General features: G+C 47.1%; 1 protein-coding gene across 3 annotated transcripts in view; it reads left to right on the forward strand.

The window, feature by feature from the left end:
* The window catches only part of LOC144601841 (transmembrane and coiled-coil domains protein 1-like), a 24,538-nt gene extending 7,435 nt beyond the window's left edge, over window positions 1–17,103 (forward strand). For all 3 annotated transcript variants that reach the window (XM_078414320.1, XM_078414321.1, XM_078414322.1), the window contains 3 exons: window positions 10,421–11,346; window positions 12,391–12,526; window positions 15,346–17,103. In XM_078414320.1, coding sequence (XP_078270446.1) covers window positions 10,421–11,346; window positions 12,391–12,526; window positions 15,346–15,660 — 1,377 coding nt within the window. In that variant the 3' untranslated portion in view covers window positions 15,661–17,103. The remainder of the gene's footprint in view (window positions 1–10,420; window positions 11,347–12,390; window positions 12,527–15,345) is intronic.
* Window positions 17,104–24,291: the final 7,188 nt, after the last annotated feature.

The following is a 24,291-nucleotide window of genomic DNA, read 5'->3' on the forward strand; positions in this document are numbered from 1 at the left end:
GTCTCTCCAACCACTTCCTACAGCTAATATCCCCAAATCCATGGAACATTCTCGTAAATCTCCTCTGCATTCTTTTCAAAACCTCCACATCCTTCCTTTAATGGGGTGAGCAGGACTGCATGCAATAATCCAAATGTGACCTGACTAACGCCCTTTTAAGCTGCCTCAGGACACCCTGAATCTTGTACTCAATGCCCCGACCTATGAGGGCAACCATACCACATGCCTTCTTTACCACTTTATCTGCAGATGCTGGTTTAAATTGAAGATGGACACAAAAAGCTGGAGTAACTTAGTGGGTCAGGCAGCATCTCTGGAAAAAGGAATAGGTGACGTTTCGGGTTGAGACCCTTCTTCGGACTGAGTCGGGAAAGGGAAACGAGAGATATAGATGGTGATATAGCAAGATATAGAACAAATAAATGAGAGGGGGTGCTGTGAGAGAAAAAATGTTGGCTTTGCCCCACTTGTCCAGTCTCCACTGCTAGAAGTAAGATCTCTGAGTCTGAAGTTGACTGTCGCAGTGCCTTCTTGATCAACCTCCCACTGTTGTCTTGTGTAGGCTTGAGCTCTACTGTTGCCCTTCTTACACCAAGTTACAATCACCCTCTACCCTGTGTTTGATGATCGACATTGACTCTGCATCTGACATTGCCTTGACTTTAAAGTTTGTCTGCGTTATATGTTTCTAAATTTTATGGAATACATAATGTTCAGAGCAGAGGACAAAGCATTCCATGAATTTGCATGATTTTCATTACATCAGTGTTACATTGCTGACCAGACCTTAATTATTGACTTTTCTTTCAGTTTATTTACTATGTGGCAACAAAGTCATAAATGTTTTCTTTGTCATTCTCATCTTTATTCCTTGGCCCTCCCTTTCACTGTAATCTGCACTTTGCCTATTACACTTTGGTACATGGGGCGGGATTGTCTGTCATTGTATCTCAGACCTTGCTAGCAGTCTGCCAAGTGTTTTATCAATAGGGGTGATTTATGTTTATTCTGGCCTTTTCCTTGTCAAGGACTACAATAGAAGTATTCTGTCTCACAGCCTCTATCTCACTGACCACATGGCCAGCTGTTGACTTTGCTTTCAGTCTATTTACCGTGTGACAATAAAGGCAGTGTCCGGTTTTCACAACTGGTGGGGGAAGTTTTTTCTGTTGTGGTCCGTTTGCCACGCGAGTCTACATCAACACAAAATCCAGGAGTGGAAGGATTCTTGTATTCTGGTGAACCTGCACAGGGAGAAGAGAAAGGGGGAGACACTGTCCAGCTAATCTCAACCTGTTCTGCACAAGCCACTACAGTCCCTCGCAGACGGTCGGTTCTGGTGTCAAACTGAGCAAGATATCACAGGTGCAAAGAATAAACAATTCTCAAAGCCTCCTTGAAAAAACGCATCCCTGCCCACTGGTGGGATTTCCTGGCGTTTATGCAGGAGAATGGTAGAAGGAATGCACCAGTTCCCAAACTCTGCCTCGGCAGGCCTCTCTTGCCTCACCTCTGGCAGATTCTCCACGACCCTGCTGACCTTGGATCTCACAAGCTAATGTGGAAGCCAGTCACATTGATCCTTAAGAACTCCTTAAGGAGAAATTATGGAGATTTTCACCGTAATCTTCCATGCACAAGGAGTGGTGAAAGGATAAGCAAATTACAAATATTACACTTCTCTGCAAAAAAGGTGCAACAACCCTGTAACAACAGGCTCGTCAGTTAAAACTTCTTGGGAAAGAAGCTAAAACACCCAATAACCACAATATTACTCATCTGATCAAGTGACGATTAATAAACCAACAAGGATTTGTTAATGGCAAGTGATGGTTAAGTAACATAATGTCGGCGCATATCTTCTGAACCCTTAGTAGACACAAAATGCCGGAGTAACTGAGCGGGTCAGGCAGCATCTTTGGAGAAAATAACGTTTCAGGTCTGAACCCTTTTTCAAACTGATTGTAGTAGGGAGAGTCGGGTACAAAAAACTGGAAGCAAAAAGGCAGGAGAAATCATGGCCAGCAACAGCAAAAGTGGAGAATTCAATGTTCATACCATTGGGTTGTAAGCTACCCAAGTGCAAATGAGATGCTGTTCCTGCAGTTTGCGCGTGGCCTCATTCTGGTAAATGAAGGGAGATCAGAACAGAAAGGTCAGTATGGGAATAGGAAGGGGAGTTATTGTGGTTAGCAACCAGGAGATCCAGTAGCCCTTGGCGTAAGTGTTGAGTAAAACAGTCGCCTGTCTACACCGATATGCAGGAGCCCTATCGGGAAAAGTCTTGCTCTCCTGACTATAATCATCCTGAGCAAGGGTCGCGACCTGAAACATCACCTATCCATTTTTTCCAGAGATGCTATCTGACCCACTAAATTTCTCCAATATTTTGTGTCCATCTGCGGTGTTAACCAGCTTCTGTAGTTCCTTTTCATTACAATTATACATGGAACCTTTGCTATCCATGCGCCTGTTCAAATGTCTATAAAATGTTGTTATTCTACCTGCCTCAATCACTTCCACAGGCAGCTTGTTCTGTATATGTATCACCCTCTGTGTGGAAAAAGTAGCCCCTCAGGTTGCAATTAAATTTTGTTCTCTGACTGTAAACCTAAGCTCTCTAGTTTTTGATTCCCCAACCCTGAGAAAAGCTGTTTCATTCACTATCTATTCTCATGATTCTATACACCTCTATCAGCTCATTCTTCAGTGTCCTATGCTCCAAGGAATAAAGTTCCACCCTCCACAAATGGGACAACCTCGAACAAGGGGACATAATTGGACGATGAGGTAATTTGGTGTTTACAATTTAGTTTATTGTTACATGTTCCGAGGTACAGTGAAAAGCATTTGTTTCGTGCTATCCAATCAGCCCAAAGATGACACAAAACTGGGTGGCAGTGTGAACTGCGAAGAGGATGTTAGGAGGTTGCAGGGTGGCTTGGACAGGTTGAGTGAGTGGGCAGATGCATGGCAGATGTACATTAATGTAGATAAATGTGGGGTTATCCACTTTGGTGGCAAAAATAAGGAGGCGGATTATTATCTCAATGGTGTCAAATTAGGTAAAGGGGAAGTGCAATGAGACCTTGGTGTCCTTGTACACCAGTCACTGAAAGTAAGCGTGCAGGTACAGCAGGCAGTGAAGAAAGCAAATGGCATGTTGGCCTTCAGAACGAGAGGATTTGAGTACCGGAGCAAAGAAGTCCTTCTACAGTTGCATAGGGCCTTGGTGAGACCACATCTGGAGTATTGTGTGCTGTTTTGGTCTCCTAATTTGAGGAAGGACGTCCTTGCTGTTGAGGCAGTGCAGCATAGGTTCACGGGGTTAATTAGTGGGATGGAGGGACTGTCATATGAGGAAAGATTGGAAAGACTGGGCTTGTATTCACTGGAGTTTAGAAGGATGAGAGGGGATCTTATAGAGACGTATAAAATCATAAAAGGACTAGACAAGCTAGATGCAGGAAAAATGTTCCCAATGTTGGGGGAGTCTGGAACCAGGGGTTCAGAGTCTGGAACAGTCTAAGAATAAAGGGGAGGCCATTTAAAACTGAGGTGAGAAGAAACTTTTTTACCCAGAGTTGTGAATTTGTGGAATTCTCTGCCACAGAAGGCAGTGGAGGCCAATTCACTGGATGAATTTAAAAGAGAGTTAGATAGAGCTCTAGGGGCTAGTGGAATCAAGGGATACGGGGAGAAGGCTGGCACAGGTTACTTACTGATTGTAGATGATCACCCATGATCACAACGAATGGCGGTGTTGGCTCGAAGGGCCAAATGGCCTCCTCCTGCACCTATTTTTCTATGTTTCTTTCTAAGACATGACATGTTTACAATTGAGCCTTTTAGAGATACATGATAAGGGAATACCGAGAGCCAGAGGTGTGGAAACTAAAGCGGTAGGTCAGAAATTGGAAGTAGTGATGACAACATAGAAGTTAGGATCAGTAAGTCTCAAAGGAAGGACAGGCAGGGAGAGGTTAAAGAATATGGTGACGCTGTTGGGCTGAAATGTGTTTATTTCAATGTAAGGAGAAAAGTAGGGAAAGCAGAGCCTGAAGTGGTGCCTGAGGTAATCTGTTGCCGGCCCTGATTTGTCCAGGACTTTTCTCTAGTTCTCTCCCCCCCCCCCCCCCCCCCTCCACTTTCAGTCTGAAGAAGGGTCCATACTGGACCTGACATTGGTTAGCTTCTACCGCTAATGTATAGTTGCTTTAAGTTAAAGGTTTCCCATTATTTCTGAGAATTAGCTGTACTCCCAAGGGAAGTTTGTTTGAGGGAAATAGATAAACATCACCAATCTATGTTCTCCAAGGATGCTGCCTGACCCGCTGAGTTACTCCAGCATTTATGTCTATCTTTGGTATAAACCAGCTTTTGCAGTTCTTTGTTTCTTCATTATCCCTGGAAATTTATGGTGTGAGTAGTAAGGAAGGTTGCCTAAGCCTGCTTCGTATCAATAGCCAAGAAAGCATGGCTTAAGAAGTTCGGTATGTACCCAACAACCCTTACCAACTTATACAGATGTGTTGCAGAAAGCATTTTATCGGGATGCATCACAGCACAGCTCCACCCAAGACCGCAAGAAATTGCAGAGTTGCGGACGTAACCCGGACCATTGCGCAAACCAACTTCCCTTCCATTAACTCCATCTACACGTCATGCTGCCACAGCAAAGCCACCAGCATAATCAAGGACTAGTCTTGTCTCGGTCACCCCCTCTTCTCCTCTCTCCCATCATGCAAGAAGTACAGAGGTTTGAAAACGCACACCTCCAGGTTCAGGGACAGCTGCTTCCCAACTGTTATCAGGCAACTGACTTGTCTACTCACCAGCTAGCGAGCGGTCCTGATCTCCAATCTACCTCATAGGAGACCTTTGAACTATCTGTAATCGGACTTTATTGGACTTTGTCTTGCACCAAGCGTTATATGTTTTACCCCGTATCTGTACACTGGGCGGCTTGATTGTAATCATGGATAGTCTTTTCGCCGACTGAGTAGCATGCAACTAATTTTTCTCAAATCTAATTGAGTTTTTTGAGGAAGTAACTAAAAAGATTGATGAGGGCAAAGCTGTTAATGTTGTCTATATGGATTTTAGTAAGGCATTTTATACGGTTTTGCATGGTAGACTGCTCTGGAAGGTTAGATTGCATGGGATCCAAGAATAGCTAGCCGACTGGACAGAGAATTAGCTTCAATAGAAGGAAGCAGAGGGTGATGGTGGGAGATAGTTTTTCGGACTGGAGGCCTGTGACTAGTGTTGTGCCTCGGGGATCAATGCTGGGCCCATTGATGTTTGTGGCTTGCATCAACGATTTGGATGAGAATGTACAAGGCGTGATCATTAAATTTGCGGATGACACGAAAGTGGGTGGCATTGTAGATAGTGAAGAAGGTTATCAAAAATTGCAGCAGGATTTTTATCAGTTGAGCAGGTGGGCTGAGGTTAAAGACCCTAATAAATGGAGTTCAATACAGAGGTACAGTGAAAAGAGTTTGTTTTCCATACTATTCTGGTCCAAGAAAAGATTATACATGAAAACAATCAAGCTGTCCACTGCACAAATAAAAGATGAAGGGTAAGATTTGGTGCAAGATTTGGTTGTGGCATATGCATATGCTGCCCACATTTAATAACTGGAGCTCTTTCTTGAGCCTTGGCAACCATCTATTTTCCGCAGTAATGATTTTATTGAGCTTGCTCTCTCCGACTTATGCAGCTCCATTGCTCCCTCTGCTGGTAGATCACTGAAGTACTTGCTGGTGTGCCTGCTGCAATAGAGAACATTTAGAACAGAGATGAGGAAAAACTTTTTTAGTCAGAGTTGTGAATCTGTGGAATTCTCTGCCTCAGAGGGCAGTGGAGGTCAATTCTCTGAATACATTCAAGAGAGAGCTAGATAGAGCTCTTAAGGATAGCGGAGTCAGGGGGTATGGGGAGAAGGCAGGAACGGGGTACTGATTGAGAATGATCAGCCATGATCACATTGAATGGCGGTGCTGGCTCGAAGGGCCGAATGGCCTTCTCCTGCACCTATTTTCTATTGTCTATTGTCTATAACACTGCAGGCGCTCTTGCAATCATTCCACAGTGACCCCAGAGACTGTGGATCAATTGATGATGACTGATGCTGGTAGAACCTAAGCAGGAAGCCATCGTTGGTCTATAGATAGGTTAGATGAATGGACAAAAAATGTATTTCGGATTGTAACGTGAAAACACATCAGGTTATTCACTTTGATCGGAAAAATAGATTACTGATGAGTACTGATTACCATTACTGATAAAGATTGAGAAACTCCCAACCGTGTGGGCCAGTATATACTGGAAATTCTCAGTGTGTTGGATGGTACCTGTTGAAGGAGAAACAGAGTTAACACTTCAGGTCTGAGAGCTCTGGTTACAACTGGGAAAGAGAGAAAACAAGTTAGTTTTTTGTTAAAGAGAGGGTTTGGGAAAAATGGTTGAACAAAGGGAATATTTATGCTCTGGGTAAATAGACAGATTTCTCAAACTCAAACATGCTCATTAAGCCTTACTATACTAATGGAGAGAGAAGAGAGAGGGGAGCCAAGATTACAAATTGATCACCAGTGATGAGACAGACAGACAGAGCGAATTGCCTGAAGTTGGAGGATTTAAAGTCAAACCCAGTGCTGCATCATGCCCAGATTAGGTATTGTTTCTACAGCCTACAGGAAATCCACATGGTCACAGGGACAATGCACAGCTTCACACAGACGGCACTAGAAGTCAGGATCGGAACTGGCTCTCTGGCACTGATACTCTTGCAGTAAAGGCCAACAACACCATTAGCTGTAATTGCATCTTTCAATAGTCTGTGTACAAGGACACCCGGCTACCTCTGAACAACAAAACTCTAGGCAGCGCAGTGGCACAACTAATAGCTGTCTCACAGCTCCAGAGATCTGGATTCAATTCTAACCTTGGGTGCAGCCTATGGAGTTTGCATGTTCTCCCAATGATCACATGAGTTTCTTCTGGGTGCCCTGTTTCCTCCCATGTTGCAAAGCCATGAGTTTCCCCAAGCTATTTTAATTCCCCTGCCCATTCCTACACCAACATGTCTGTCCTTTGTTTCCTGCACTACGAGGGTGGATGGATAGGAAAGGTGGGATATGGGCCAAAAGCAGGCAGGTGGGACTAGTGTGGATGGGGCTTCTTGGTCAGTATGGGCAAATTGAGCCAAATTACCTCTGTGACTCTCTAACTAACCTAACGGCATAAATATTGAATTCTGTAATTTCAGGTGACAAAGGGCTTGCTAATGACCATGGAGCCAACTTTCACTGTCCTGGCCTCGTTAATCCTCTTGGTCAATCGAACTAACGAGATACGATTGTCCATAAACAATGACATGGTGACTGTCCCTAATCAGTCCTTGCCTTTCCAAATGCAGATGCTTCAGATCCTCTCCCCTAAACGTGCTAGGTTCCCATGTGGTTCTCCATGAAAAATATCGACGAGAAGTATTCATTCACAGTACACTAGATTGAAAGAAGTGCAAGTGATTCTCTGCTTCACTTGGAAAAAACTATTTGGGTCCCTGGATGGTGGGAAGGGAAGAGGTGAAAGGACAAGTATTGCATGGCCTGCAGTTGCAAAGGAAAGTGCGTATGAAGGGAAAGTGCATACGAAGTGGGGACAAAAGAGTGGACCACAAGTGTGGAACAGTTCCTGTGAAATGCTGACAGGGGAATAGAGGGGAACATGTGTCTGGTGGTAGAAATTGTGGAGAATGGTTTGGTGGGGTGGCCCTAGAGGAAAGGGGCTGAAAGCAGAGGCACAGAAAATGGATATGATGTGGTCAAGCCTTTGTTATCAATGTACAGGGTAAGCCATCGTTTTTGAAGGAAGACATTTCATAGTTACCCTTGCAGAAAGTCTCATAAATGTTTGGAGCAGAATTAGGCCATTCGTCCCATCGTCTACTCCGCCATTCAATCATGGCTGATCTATCTTTCCCTCTTAATCCCATTCTCCTTCTCCCCATAACATCTGACACCCGTACTAATCAAGAATCTATCTCTGCCTTAAAAATATCCATTGACTTGGCCTCCACAGTCTTCTGCGGCAATGAATTTCACAGATTCACCACCCTCAGACTAAAGACATGCCTCCTCATCTTCCTAAAGAAAGGACCAGAGTCTGGTCCTAGACTCTTCCCCCTAGTGGAAAAATCCTCTCCACATCTTCTCTATCCAGGCCTTTCACTATTCGGTAAGTTTCAATGAGGTCTCCCCTCATCCTTCTAAACTCCAGCAAGTAGAAGTCCAGCGCCGTTAAATGCTTATCATATGTTAACCCACTCGTTCCTGGGATCATTTCCGTACACCTCCTCTGGACCCTCTCCAGCGCCAGCACATCTTTCCTCAGATATTGCTCACAATCGGAGCCGGAGGAACTGGGAGAGTGAAATCGAGTCACCTCTGCCTTGAATCAATCAAAGCATCCTTGCATCTTACTCCATACCGCTTGCAATGAAGACCAATGACTTGCTGCAGCTGTATGCTATGTGTGTTTCCATGTGTTAGGACTTTCTTTGTTTCTCATTCTGTTTAAATATTTTGTGCTTTTGTTCAGCCTTCCAAAGTGGATGATCATCTTGTGTCAATTTCTTGTCCTCATGCTTAGCCTGTCTACGTCCTTTTTGCAAACTCTTGGTGTCTTCACAACTTGCTGACTTACCAATCCTTGTATCATCAGTAAATTTGGGTACAGTGCACTAGGTCCCTTCATTCAAATCACTAAAAAGCTGAGTAAGTCTTAAATAATCCTTTGTCTTGTTGCGTGAAAGCTCACCTGACGTATGTGGTAAAATTACTTGGCTTTGAGTACCGGGGTAAGGAGATACCATGCTTCACTTACAGACCATCCTGAACATTTTTTAATCAGGTTGGGGAGAGATCCAAAATGTTTCATGGAAACCAACTACCCTTTGTGTTTATTAACCTGACCAAAGAGTGTGGGCATTTAAGGTACACTCATCTTGGTGAGGGCAAGTACCCAGAAATAGCTACTTGTACACTTATTCTCATTTATACTGTTGCAAAAACTAGGAGTGGGTAAACTTCATATACATTTAGTGTCCTCTTCAAGTGATAGCAATCAGAAATCTGTAACAGAATACACTGAGTGACAGGAATGACCTTGCCCTAAAACTGTTCCTACTGCCCCTCTGCTTTACATATTTATGAGTAGCTGATCAGTACTAAGCCTACAAGCTACTTTTAGTTTTGAGATACAGCATGGAAACATGCCCTTTGGTCCACCAAGTCTGCACCAACCAGTGATCGCCCATACACTCATTCTATCCTACACTTTAGAGATACATCACGGAAACAGACCCTTTGTCCCACTGAGTCCACAATGACCAACAATCCCCATGCACTAGCACCATTCTATACAACTAGGGACAATTTACATTTCTTACTGGAGCCACTTAACCTATAAACCTGCACGTCTTTGGAATGTGGGAGGAAACTGGAGCACCCAGAGAAAACACACATGGTCATAGGGAGAACATACAAAATCCATACAGATAGCACCATATCGAAGGATCAAATCCAGGTCTCCTGCTCTGTAATGCAGCTACTCTACGTCTGCTGTGGACTGCCCAATCCCTGAATCATGGATACCTGCCACAGTGCCGCCTGTTTGGTACTTTAATTAATGAATATCTACAGTGAGGCTGAAGAACAGTAGGGTAATGGGTGAAGGGAATGTCCAGGGATTGGGCGATGTTCAGGGATTGGACAGTCCACCATGGTTGAGAATGGATGAAGGAAATGTCCAGCTTTTGGACAGTTCACAGTAGTTGGGGAATGGGTTAAGGAACTGTTCATGGATTGGGCAGCCCACAATGTTGGGCACAGATGAATGGGAATATCCATGGATTGAACAGTCCACAATGTTGGGCACAGATGAATGGGAATGTCCATGGATTGAGCAGTCCACAATGTTGGGCATAGATGAAGGGGACATTTTGGACTATCTATGGATTGAGCAGTCCACAATGTTGGGCATAGATGAAAGGGAATATCCATGGACTGAGCAGTCCACAATGTTGCGCATAGATGAAGGGGAATATCCATGGACTGAGCAGTCCACAATGGTCGGGGAATGGACAGTCCACAATAGTTGGAGAATGGGTGAAGGGGAATGTCCAAGGATTGGGCAGCACCAAGATGTGAAATGGGAAACAAATACTCTCATCCCAGCAGCAAGTTACTGGCACCTGCTGAATGTCCCAAATTAACTTGTGCTTTGTGGAAAAGCCAGGAGGAAGGGGATTTGAACTGATCATTTTTAATTGCCGTGATTACTGCTCTTGGTCCTGCCTTTAAAAATTGATGCAAGCAGTGAGCTGATCTCTGATTGTGTGTGGCAGGTCGAGCGGCCAGATGGGATCAGCGCTGCCCCACCGGGAGTGGTGGCATCGAGCTCGGACGGTGGGCTTAGCGTGGACAGTCTGGACGGGCCACTGGAGCCACAGAGGACGAAAGAGGCCATCGCTCACCTCCAGCAGAAGGTGCTGAAGCTTACAGAGCAGCTGAAGGTGGAGCAGACGGTGCGGGATGATAATGTGGCTGAGTATCTCAAGCTGGCCAGCAGTGCCGACCGGCAGCAGGGTGCCCGCATCAAACAGGTGTTCGAGAAGAAGAACCAGAAGTCGGCCCAGACCATCCTGCAGCTGCAACGCAAGTTGGAACAGTGCCACCGCAAGCTGCGTGCGATTGAGCACAGCGGCATGCCGCGGCAACCCAAGGACATGCTGCGGGACGTACATCAAGGGCTGAAGGGCGTGGGGGCCAGGGTGACAGGGTTCAGTGGGGGCGTGGTGGGGAGCATGCGGGGCGGCCTCTCCAGCTTCTCCCAAGCCACCCACTCCGCTGCGGGAGCTGTCGTCGCCAAGCCGCGGGAGATCGCATCCCTCTTCCGCAACCGGTTCGGCAGCGCCGACAACATTCCTGCCTTGAAGGACCCGCTGGAGGAAGCCCAGGCAGAGGAGTGCCTCAAGGGTCTGGGCATCTGCGGCACCCTGCAGCCCAGCCCCAGGTACGGCAGTGAGGAGGAGTGTTCAAGCGCCACATCCGGATCGGCCGACAACAGCGAGGCAGGGGGACCCCTGGAACCTGCCGCCTCCAAAAACAACACACTGGAGCTCGCCTGCTCGGGCTTGGAGGGAATATTCCAGGAACTGCAGCAAGTGAAGGAGACGCAGGCCCGGTTGGAAGAATCATTTGACACTTTGAAGTCTCACTATCAGAGGGATTACACACTGATGCTACAAACTCTGCAGGAAGAGCGATACAGGTAGTTTCTGACAGCACCAGCTGCTTCACCACCTCCCTCACCTTGTGCTGAAATCTAGCAGTTTTCACATAATCTTAACTACATTTTATTCTCCCTATGTTGTGTTTATTTGGTGTTGGTGTACGTGAGTAGTCTGTGCCCAGTGTGAGTGTGAGATGAGGCTTCTTCACTACTGGTGTTGTGTGCAACATAGTTACTGGAAGACCTCTGCGCGCTTGAAAGCTTTGCTGATGGGTAGCATCACCTCATTGTTGTAACTCGATCAAAGTCAGGATGTCAGTGTAGAAGTTCATGTAAGCAAGGGCTTGTTCACAAGTTGATACACAGTCTGGTGTTAATTGGAGAGAGGGACTGCAATAACAATTTCATTGGTAGAATCCCAAGTTTTTAAGTTTACAGCATTGAATGGAAGCCAAAGGAGGAATAGAAGCTGTTTCCGAACCCATGTGTCCTTGGCAGGCAGCTAGAAGATTTAGCTTTACAGCCTTAGTCAGGTATTTACTTCCCATCCCTAGAGATCCACAGACCAAGGGAGAGACAAGAAGAAAGAAAGACTATTGATAGTGAAGTGGATGGACAGACAGAGCAAGTGCCCTTTCTCATCAGTCCAGAGCTTCCTATCCCGGCCCTGGGTCTCCAGTTCGTTGCCTCTTCCACCCATGGGATTCAAGGTTCTCGCTCATTTCCTTGACCCAGCTCTGCTTCTCCGAACATTTCATGAGTCTAATGCTCCATTTATATCCAGGAGGATAATTCTTTGAAAGTTGGTATGGCTTGATGCAGATGTGCATGTCTGGTGAGGGAGTGGGGAGAAGATAGGATTGGACGTTTGGGCTGGTGCTCACAATGAGGAAGCGACAGGTGCCGCCATGACCTTTTCTGGGTTGAGGGAGGAAGTGCCTTGCCTGTTCAGGAGAGTGGGTGTACAGGGAACTGAGAGTCACTTCTCCTGCTTCCTGCCAGTCCAACCGAACCTCAACTCAAATAGAGGTCTGTCCTGACTGTGTCAGTAAGTCAACTGACATATACTACTGTCTGTAACAGGTGTGAGCGGCTTGAAGATCAGCTCAATGACCTGACGGAGCTTCACCAGCATGAGATCCTCAACCTAAAGCAAGAGCTGGTGAGCATGGAGGAGAAGATTGCCTACCAGTCTTATGAGCGGGCTCAGGACATTCAGGTCAGTTAACAGACATGTTTATTGAGCTTCATTCTTTGTCACTTGAACCAGACGGCTCAGGTCCTGAGAGCTTGACATTTCTATCAGTGAATCCTGAAATCCTGATATAAAGCTGGAGCCTTATGGCTTTGCTCCATTTCTCTCCCTCCTCATCAGCCATCACCACCTTCCCTCTTCTCAACCTGCCCCCATGTTCATTTCTCATCTTGTTAAATCCCTTCACCATACCCCACCCTCACCTCTCTCCTCATTACTGCCTTTCCCCTTTGCCTCCTTCACACTTCCCGCACCTCCGCCACTTCTGCTGCTATCCAGCCTCATCTCTCCTCGCCCTTCCCTCGTGCTCCTCAGATTGCCTCTTCCCCTTACTGTTTTGTAAAAAGGAAAATCTTAACAAGGACCTGTCTGGCCTCTTCACAGATGCAACTGTGATATTTATCTACACAGATCTTATTTGTCTGCATTAGGCCCATAGCCCTCTACATGTTTCTTGTCCAAGTAGCTATCTGAAGTTCTAAAAGAGGTAGTTTTAGAGTTTGGGGTTCTGAAAGAAGTAACTTTAGAGATTTGGAAGATATTATTGGTGATCTTTCAAGAATCATTGAGAGTCAGGAGTGGTCCCAGAGGACTGAGAAATTGCAGATGTTACTCTGGTTCAAGAAGGGAGCAAGGCAAAAGAGGGCAAAAATAGGCCAGTTGGCCTGACTTCAGTTGTTGGTAAGATTTTAGAGTCCATCATTAAGGAAGAGGTTTGCGAGTGCTTAGAAGCACATAACAAAATAGGCTGAAGTCAGCATGGTTTTGTGAAGGGGGATCTTGCCTGACAAATCATTAGACTTTAGGGATACAGCGTGGAAACAGCTGTATTGGCCCACCGAGTCCATGCCAACCAATCCTGTACAAACTAGCACTATCCTACACAATAGGAACAATTTACAATTTTACTGAAGCCAATTCACCTACAAACCTGCACGTCTTTGGAGTGTGGGAGGAAACCAGAGCACTCGGAGAAAACCCATGTGATCACGGGAAAAACGTACAAACTCCATACAGACAACACTTGTAGTCAGAATCAAACCCAGGTCTCTGGCGCTGTGAGGCAGCAACTATATCACTGCACCACTGTTCTGCTGAGGAAATAAATAGCAGGATAGACAAAGGAGAGTCAGTGGACGTGTAGAAAGGAACTGTAGAAGCTGGTATATACCGAAGATAGACACAAAGTGCTGGAGTAACTCAGCAGGTCAGGCAGCATCTCTGGAGTAAAAGGATGGGTGACGTTTCGGGTTGGGACCTTTCTTCAGACTGAAAGTAGCGGGAAGGGAACTGGAGGTAAGAAAAGGCCAGAACAAGCAGGACTGGCAACAGATGATCAAGGATGGGTGAAACCCATTGTTGGCTGGGATAGGGATACAAGGATGCAAATAGTGGAACTAGTAGGACGACTAGGGTGGGGGGGGGGAAGAGGGAATGCAGGGGTTACTTGAAATTAGAGAAATCAATGTTCATACCGCTGGGTTATAACCACCCCAAGCAAAATATGAGGTGCCGTTCCTCCAATTTGTGTTTGGCCTCACTTTGATAGTGGAGGAGGCCCAGGACAGAAAGGTCAGTATGGGAATGGAAAGGGGAGTTAAGGTGTTTGGCAACCGGGAGATTGCGGTGGCAAGGCGGACTGAGCGAAACGATCGCCCAGTCTGTGTTTGGTCTTGCCGATATAGAACAACGGATACAGTAGATGAGGTTGGACGAGGTGCAAGTAAACTTCTGCCTCACCTGGATGGACTGTCGGGGATCCTGGATGGAGTTGAGGGAGGAGGAACAGGTGTTGCATCTCCTACGGTTGCAAGGGAAAGTTCCTGGAGAGGGCGTGGCTTGGATGGAAAGGGATAAGTGAACCATGGAGTAGTGAAGGGAACGGTCTCTGTGGAAAGCAGAGAGGGGTGGAGATGGGAAGATGTGACCAGTGGTGGGATCCTGTTGGAGGTGGTGAAAATGTCGGAGGATGATGTGTTATATGCGACGGCTGGTGGGGTTAAAATTAGGACTAGGGGGACTGTCAGTGTTTATTTAATGATAAGAAATTGGGTAGTGTTGATGTTCAAAAGAATCAAGGATGTGCTTGTGCAGACTGAAAGCCAACACGCAGGGATGGGAAGCAATTAAGAGGGCAAGTGTGATGCTATTATTTGTGTAAGGCACCTGCTACCATTGTACTAATTCCATCCTTCCCGTTTCCGTCGCTTCCTTCCCCAGTTCTTTTCTCATTCTCCACTTGTATCCACTCATCACCTATCCCTCTCTGCTCTGGGACCCCCATTGGTCACCCATTCTCTTCCACCCATTATTCCTTTCCCAGTTCTATATTTTACTCCCTGCCTTCCTTTCTTCACCATTTACACCCTTTTGTATTCTCCACTTATCACCTCCAGTCTTTGTTACTTTGGACTTGATGAGCCGAAGGGCCTGTTTCCACACTGTAACTCTAAAGTAAACCCTTGGCCACCCTCGTCTTCCCCTCCCCTACCCTCTGACCTTCCTTGCCCTCCCACCCTCCTCTGTCAGCCCACTATGCCCCATCCTTGGCCACTCTCGCCCGTCCCCCCACCCGCTGCACATGCTCTCTCTCCCCCCTCTGGCTGCCCTCCCCACCACATCCTCCAGATTGCCCACCCCCTCGCCACAACGGCCGCCCTTACCCACAACGCCCAGCCGCCAATGACCCAGCCCCCTATGCTCTAGCTCCCCTACTCCTCTCACAATGCCCTGCAGTGTGGAATGGAGCTGCAGTGTACGATTTCTGCATCTCTCCCCCACAGGAGGCTCTGGAGGCCTGTCAGACTCGCATCTCCAAGATGGAACTGCAGCAGCAGCAGCAGCAGCTGGTGCAGCGGGAGGGGCTGGAGAATGGCACGGCGCGTACCTTGCTGGGCAAGCTCATCAATGTGCTGCTGGCAGTCATCGCTGTGCTCCTCGTCTTCATCTCAACCTTGACCAACTGCTTAGTGCCGCTGATGAAGACGCGGAGCAGGACGTTCTGCACTTTGTTTCTGCTGATCCTGCTGGTGGTGTCGTGGAGGAACTGGATGGTGGTCTCTTGGTTCACTGGTCAATTTGTTTGGTCTCCCATTTGATACTGAGATGTGAACTCGGGTCCAACATAAAGTACTGAATTTTTCACCTGTGCCCCACGGACACGGAGAGGATGTGTTTACAGTGGAGACTCCTCTCGCTGACTACACTTGGCAATGGTATTTGAAGGTTCACTTGAATCTAACTGGTTGGTGATTTGTGTAATACTGTATGCGAGACCTACCAGCTCACAGAGCAGAAATAGAACAGAAGATTGAAATATGCCTTGTTGTTAACCTGCTCACTCTCCCAATCTCTTGTGAAGGAGAGAAACAACATAATTGCCTGAAATTTAGTGCACAACCTCCCTATTGGAGCAATATTTTGTATTTAATTTGACTAGGTTCAGTTATGCAGTATTGAACAGTATCTTACTGAAGTTAGACACATTCAACCTACCAACAAATCACCAGAACGAGGTGTATTCAGAGAACGTCCAGGGCCATGTTTGAGCTTAATACATTGGGCCGGGCCCGCACCTGCGTGGGCTGGTGCCGTGTCCTGGCTGTGGTGGTTGAGGGGACTGTTGGTATCCTCCTCTTGGCCTTGAAGCTCACACACTCCGCCCAACCCCCCCTCCCACCCACTTGAACTAACATACTTGAAGAGTGTAATGCTCAACCTTGTCAGTGCTTCCATTCTGCTTCTACAATAGACAAGTCAGCAATTAATTTTTATTTAATTTAAATAATACGTGCAGAGTCTTTAAAATGAAATAATGTACAGTGATGGAGACCCCATCCCTGAACCTACTCCATCAAATGGGCTCGGTCCATCAAGGATGCCCTGAGTTACTGTGCCGGCCACCCCAGTCTTCCTCTGGCGATATGAAGCAGTCCAATGTATTCACAGCAGTATCGACGGTCACTGAGTGTGGTGAAGTAGTCTTTGCCACGTCAGGACTGCCTCGGAGCTGGGATGTCGGAGTTGCCCAGTTACATCTGTTGGTTCCAGGTCTCTGCAAGGAGCCTGTTAGTGGAGCAGTCTGTGGGCTTCCCACTCCCACAAGGAACTTTTCGTCAGGAAGGTGCATGGTGACCTGTTTGCAATTGTTTCAACACTGTTGAATACGACCTCAGGACCAGATGCCCCAAGCTTGCCAGAAAATGTCAGAGTTTTAAAGCACAAAAGGCAGCTGCAGAGAAGCCTGCATTAGTCCAGCTGCAAATCATGCTTTAGCACAGGGGATCAAGGCTGCTTACAATGAGTTGGTTTAGTCAATATAAAATGGAAAGCTGTATTCCTTGACTTATCCAGTGAATTGCCACTGTGGAGGTGCTTCATTATGTTTAGTGGTGGGTCATCAATGGGAACAGTGTGTGCAAGGGGCTGGGTGAGTTCCCAGTGACACTCCAGCAGTTAACACGATAGTTTGGTTTGCAGCTGCAGTCTGATACGTTGTATCTTGTTTGCCGGGTAGTTACTGTACTGTACATTAAATAAAGACCTTGGCTACATCATTTCTTCATTCAACATCCTTGTGAGTGGTCGATTGGGGCAAGGGTGTACCTGCTCCCTCAGTTTCCATCCTCACGCTGATGATTCTCATGACACATTTCCGTGTTGCACTGGAACCCTAGGGGTTATAGTGAGGTGGTTGCTATACGGCTCTTGCACGGCAGACGAGGTCACTACCCCTGACCCGTAATGTTGCCACGGGACGCCTTCTGGAGGACAAGTGGTGTACTAGAGGCAAGCACGATGGCTGCTAGTACAGCGGGATCGTCTTCAGTCCCAGCAGCCGTTGAATTGTCGCAGTATTTTGCCAGACTCTGAAGCCAAAATCGCCACTAAACTTGCAACACCTCAGTCCCAACCAAAAATCTTTATGAATGGCACCACATAATTACAGTGCTTAATCACATCAGGCTGCTTAACTGTTGTTTCCCCGCGTGTCATAAATGTGCCTTGACTTGTGTCTGTGGCCGATACCAGTGCATGAAGTGAAGCCTCTCTGGTCACGAAGGGCAGATCGGTTCTCCACTCATTACAATACAATGGTTGACACATCACAATTTGGAAGCCGCTTCCCCTTGAGGTGACGCTGTGGAGGACATGTTAGATACAAAATGCTGGAGTAACTCGGCGGGACAGGCGGCATCTCTGGAGAGAGGGAATTTTTCCGGGTGACGTTTCGGGTCCAGATCTTTCTTGACCCGAGGCATCACCCATTCCATCTCTCCAGAGATGCTGGCTGTCCCGCTGAGTTACTCCAGCATTTTGTGTCTATCTTCGGTTTACATCAGCATCTGCAGTTCCTCCCTACACATTGTGGAGGACATGTTCTAAGCTTCCAATTCCCTGCAAATTCAAAGATGGCAAGACACGAGAGGGAAGAGGTCAGACTGGACCTGGACTGGACCAGCTCCAGGACATGCTGTGTAATTATGGCGTTGATGGGTTGTGGACATTAAATGGAGCATCCATCCAGAGTCGTAGCATGTCTTGGCTGAGCTCCTTCTGGCGTCTCAGCCCAGAGTCGTTGTAGTGTATCCAGCTCTGGAAGGGCATTGGCAGCCCAGAGGGAGTGTAAACCCGAGGTATTTTGAACTGGAGCCAAAATGTTCCACGTCCTGTACTGCAGATATAGTCGGTTGTTTTTACATGGAAGTTAAGCTCTCTGCTCTCTCACGTCCACATTAGGCAGGAAATGGTTTTGGGTAGACTGATGGGACTGAAGGCTGATAAATCCCCAGGGTCTGATGGTCTGCATCCCAGGGTACTTAAGGAGGTGGCTCTAGAAATAGTGGAAGCATTGGAGATCATTTTTCAATGTTCTATAGATTCAGGATCAGTTCCTGTGGATTGGAGGATAGCAAATGTTATCCCACTTTTTAAGAAAGGAGGGAGAGAGAAAACGGGTAATTATAGACCAGTTAGTCTGACATCAGTGGTGGGGAAGATGCTGGAGTCAATGATAAAAGACGAAATTGCTGAGTATTTGGATAGCAGTAACGGGATCATTCCGAGTCAGCATGGATTTACGAAGGGGAAATCATGCTTGACAAATCTACTGGAATTTTTTGAGGATGTAACTAGGAAAATTGACAGGGGAGAGTCAGTGGATGTGGTGTACCTCGACTTTCAGAAAGCCTTCGACAAGGTCCCACATAGGAGATTAGTGGGCAAAATTAGGGCACATGGTATTGGGGGTAGGGTACTGACATGGATAGAAAATTGGTTGACGGACAGAAAGCAAAGAGTGGGGATAAATGGGTCCCTTTCGGAATGGCAGGCAGTGACCAGTGGGGTACCGCAAGGACCCCAGCTATTTACGATATACATTAATGACTTAGACGAAGGGATTAAAAGTACCATTAGCAAATTTGCAGATGATACTAAGCTGGGGGGTAGTGTGAATTGTGAGGAAGATGCAATAAGGCTGCAGGGTGACTTGGACAGGTTGTGTGAGTGGGCGGATACATGGCAGATGCAGTTTAATGTAGATAAGTGTGAGGTTATTCACTTTGGAAGTAAGAATAGAAAGGCAGATTATTATCTGAATGGTGTCAAGTTAGGAGGAGGGGGTGTTCAACGAGATCTGGGTGTCCTAGTGCATCAGTCAATGAAAGGAAGCATGCAGGTACAGCAGGCAGTGAAGAAAGCCAATGGAATGTTGGCCTTCGTAACAAGAGGAGTTGAGTATAGGAGCAAAGAGGTCCTTCTACAGTTGTACCGGGCCCTGGTGAGACCGCACCTGGAGTACTGTGTGCAGTTTTGGTCTCCAAATTTGAGGAAGGATATTCTTGCTATGGAGGGCGTGCAGCGTAGGTTAATTCCCAGAATGGCGGGACTGTCGTATGTTGAAAGACTGGAGCGATTGGGCTTGTATACACTGGAATTTAGAAGGATGAGGGGGGATCTTATTGAAACATATAAGATAATTAGGGGATTGGACACATTAGAGGCAGGAAACATGTTCCCAATGTTGGGGGAGTCCAGAACAAGGGGCCACAGTTTAAGAATAAGGGGTAGGCCATTTAGAACGGAGATGAGGAAGAACTTTTTCAGTCAGAGAGTGGTGAAGGTGTGGAATTCTCTGCCTCAGAAGGCAGTGGAGGCCAGTTCGTTGGATGCTTTCAAGAGAGAGCTGGATAGAGCTCTTAAGGATAGCGGAGTGAGGGGGTATGGGGAGAAGGCAGGAACGGGGTACTGATTGAGAGTGATCAGCCATGATCGCATTGAATAGCGGTGCTGGCTCGAAGGGTCTATTGTCTATTGTCTCCATTTCCACTGGTGCCGTTTCCAATGTGACAACCGCGGTGCCGATAAAATACCAGATAAATCATCATGATGAGAAACGCAGTGTAAACCTGACACCTGGTGACCCACCGCACACTATAGAGCTGGGGTGGGGTGGGGGGTGTAAGCGAGGAGGAATTCTGAAGGCTCGCTGTACAGTAAGCGTTTAGCGTTTCAGATGCCTGAGCCGCTGAGTTACTCCAGCTTTTTGTGTCTCATCTTCGGTTGAAGCCAGCGTCTGCAGTTCCTCCCTACACGAGCGTTCAGTGTTGTCAGTGTGGCACCGCTGGACTGATACAAAGCCGGCTTGTAACGCGCAGTCATCTCATTCATCCTTCTCTGCAATCAATTCCCGGGCACAGCCTGTTGCTAACTCGATGCATTCTCCTGTCTCGTCGGAGAGACGAGGAGAACTTCTTCAAAGTAGACATACCATGAGGAGATATTGCAGAGGAACGGACAAAATGTGTAGGAAAGAAGTGCAGATGCTGGTTTAAATCGGAGGGTAGACAAAATGCTGGAGTAACTCAGCGGGCCGTATGTGTTGCGTGTGTGACGAGTATATGCCGGAGGCTTGCTTGTCCTCCAGAACGCTTGAGCGACTGTGCGTCATGCCCTTTGACCTTACGACCAGTGCAAGGGCTCCATAGAGAGAGAGGCAGATTGAGATAAAGACAGATGGAGAGATGAGGAAAGGGATTGACAGAGATGACAGGTGACTCCTGAGGTCATTCCCCTTCAAAACAGGTATACCCTTTGGATAGTGTTGGGGAGAATGCAGCAGTAGGAGGTAGGGATGTGGCATTGAGGCTAGCTCTGAGGGACAGTTGGGAAAGGGTAATGTCAGGCAGTGCCATAGTAGTAGGAGACTCATTAGTTAGGGGCAGACAGGAGATTATGTGGCAGCAATCGAGACTCTAGGATAATGCGTTGCTTTCCTGACGCCAGGTTCAGGATGTCTCAGCGGCTCTGTGATCGTCTCAAGGGGGAGGCTGAGCAGCCAGGTTGTTGTGCATGTTGACACAAATGACATAGGAAAAGGGATCAGGTCCTGCAAAGTGAGTACAGGGAGTTCGGCATAGGTTAAAAAGCAGGACCTCCAGGTTAATGATCTCTGGATTACTCCTGGTGCCACATGCAAGGAGGATAGGAACATGAAGATATATAACAATAAGTGGCTGAGGAATTGGTGCAGGGGCATGGATTCCGATTTTTGGACTCTTGGGATCTCTTCTGTGCAGAGTGTCCTGTACAAGAGGGATGGATTGCACTTGAACTAGTGGGGAACCATATCCTGGCAGTCCGGTTTGCTGGTGCTACAACCTACTTCAATCAACTTGAGCAAGTTCTTATCCAATCCCATCACAGTGGCCCTGTCCCAATTTAGAATATTAACTTGTGGGCCTGCCCTCTTTCTCTCAGTCTGTGTCTCTCTGTCCCATGGTCTCTCACTTCCCCCACTCCCCATGCCCCCAATCTCTTTCCCTCTCGTGGTCTCCCCCTCCCTCTTGGTCACTCTAACACCCTCTCTCGGTCTCCCCCCCCCCTCAGTCTCCCAACCCCCCCCCCCCCCCCTCAGTCTCTCTCGCCCCCGCTCCTCTCGGTCTCTCCCACCCCCCCCCTCCTATCTGGCTCTCTACCCTCTCCCTCTGTCTTTCTCCCCCTCTCTCTCATTGTCTCCCCCCCTCCCGGTCTCTCTCCCACCTCCCTCGGTCTCTCTCCCCCCCCCCCCCCCCCTCCAGTCTCTTTCGCTCTTTCTATCCCCATCTCCCATCTGTCTTTGTACTTATTTCTCATACTGTATCCCGTTGACTGTATGAATCTTGATCTCTCTTAACTCTCTCTGAGGCCCCTCTTATAGTCTCATAGTCTCCCTCTCTGATTCAGTTCTCCCTCCTGCTCTCTCTATGTCCTCTCTCTTTTCATCTTTCATTATAAATTACCTGGATGTAAATGTAGATGGGTTGGTGAGTACGTTTGATGACAACACGAAAATTGAAGGAGTTGCAGACAGCGAGGAAAGCTGTCAGAAGATACAACAGGACATAGACCAGCTGCAGAAATGGGCAGAGAAATGGCAGATGGCAAGTGTGAGGTGTTGCACTTTGGGAGGTTGAATGTAAGGAGAGAGTACACAGTTAATCTGACATCAGTGGTGGGGAAGATGCTGGAGTAAATTATAAAAGAAGAAATTGCTGAGCATTTGGATAGCAGTAACAGGATCGTTCCGAGTCAGCATGGATTTACGAAGGGGAAATAATGCTTGACTAATCTTCTGGAAATTTTTGAGGATGTAACTAGGAAAATGGACCGAGGAGAGCCGGTGGATGTGGTGTACCTTGACTTTCAGAAAGCCTTCGACAAGGTCCCACATAGGAGATTAGTGGGCAAAATTTGAGCACATGGTATTGGGGGTAGGGTACTGACATGGATAGAAAATTGGTTGGCAGACAGAAAGCAAAGAGTGGGGATCAATGGGTCCCTTTCAGAATGGCAGGCAGTGACTAGTGGGGTACCGCAAGGCTCGGTGCTGGAACCGCAGCTATTTACAATATACATTAATGACTTGGATGAAGGGATTAAAAGTAACATTAGCAAATTTGCAGATGACACAAAGCTGGGTGGCAGTGTGAACTGTGAGGAAGACGCTATGAGGTTGCAGGGTGACTTGGACAGGTTGTGTGAGTGGGCGGGTGCATGGCAGATGCAGTTTATGTGGATAAGTGTGAGATTATCCACTTTGGTAGTAAGAATAGGAAGGCAGATTATTATCTGAATGGTGTCAAGTTAGGAAAAGGGGACGTACAACAAGATCTGGGTGCATCAGTCACTGAAAGGAAGCATGCAGGTACAGCAGGCAGTGAAGAAAGCCAATGGAATGTTGGCCTGCATAACAAGAGGAGTTGAGTATAGGAGCAAAGAGGTCCTTCTGCAGTTGTACAGGGCCCTAGTGAGACCGCACCTGGAGTACTGTGTGCAGTTTTGGTCTCCAAATTTGAGGAAGGATATTTGTGCTATTGAGGGCGTGCAGCGTAGGTTTACTAGGTTAATTCCCGGAATGACGGGACTGTCGTATGTTGAAAGACTGGAGCGACTAGGCTTGTATACACTGGAATTTAGAAGGATGAGAGGGGATCTTATTGAAACATATAAGATTATTAAGGGGTTGGCTACGTTAGAGGCAGGAAACATGTTCCCAATGTTGGGGGAGTCCAGAACCAGGGGCCACAGTTTAAGAATAAGGGGTAGGCCATTTAGAACGGAGACGAGGAAAACCTTCTTCAGTCAGAGAGTTATAAATCTGTGGAATTCTCTGCCTCAGAAGGCAGTGGAGGCCAATTCTCTGAATGCTTTTAAGAGGGAGCTAGATAGAACTCTTAAGGATAGTGGAGTCAGGGGGTATGGGGAGAAGGCAGGAACGGGGTACTGATTGAGAATGATCAGCCATGATCATATTGAATGGTGGTGCTGGCTCGAAGGGCCGAATGGCCTACTCCTGCACCTATTGTCTATTGTCTATTAATGGTAACAGCATCGATGTGCAGAGGGATCTTGGTGTCCAAGTTCATAACTCACTGAAGGTGGCAGCAAAAGTAGATAGGGTGGTAAAGAAGGCATATGGTATGTTTGCTGTCACTGCTAGGTGCTAGAGGTAGTACAGCGACAGTGGACTGGGAATGCGGCCGGATGCATTTATCGAGGCGATGCCTCCCGGATCGCCGCGTAGTAGAACAATGGAGGACCCGGCATGGGGGGACCACTGTGAGGGGGGAGGGGAAGAACAATGGAGGACCCGGCAATGGAGGACCCAGCATGGGGAGATTGCCGTGAGGGGGAAGGGGAGGAACAATGGACAATTGGGGAGTTTGGGAGAAAAAAGGACAATGGAGATCCGGCAAGGGGAAACCACTGTGGAGGTGGTGGTGGGGGGGGGGGTTGGGGGAAGAGAACAAAAGGAGCCGGCGTGCTTTGTAACTGTCAGCGTCGTAGGTGGCTGCGATTTGTATACATTGGGTATGCAAGCAAAGAATTTCACTGCCTAGTCACATTTGACAATAAAGTATTTCATAAAGTATTCCATTCCAGTGTTTATGAGTCGGTAAATCATGCTGCCACTCAATTAGACTTTCATCAGGCCGCATGTGGAATATTGCATGCAGTTCTGGTCATCCCATTACAGGAAAAGGTGTGAAAGCTTTGGAGAGGGTTCAGAGGTTTACCAGAATGCTGCCTGGATGGAAGGGTTTCAGCTACAGGGAGAGGTTGGATCAACTTGGATTGTTTTTACAATAAAAGTATGACATTGTAATGATAATTTCACAATATAACATGATAAGAACATTATAAGAAGCATAGATTGGGCGGACAATCAGAACCTTTATTCCCCAAGT

This window comes from Rhinoraja longicauda, chromosome 17 (assembly GCF_053455715.1).
Source record: "Rhinoraja longicauda isolate Sanriku21f chromosome 17, sRhiLon1.1, whole genome shotgun sequence".
Lineage (NCBI taxonomy): Eukaryota > Metazoa > Chordata > Chondrichthyes > Rajiformes > Arhynchobatidae > Rhinoraja > Rhinoraja longicauda.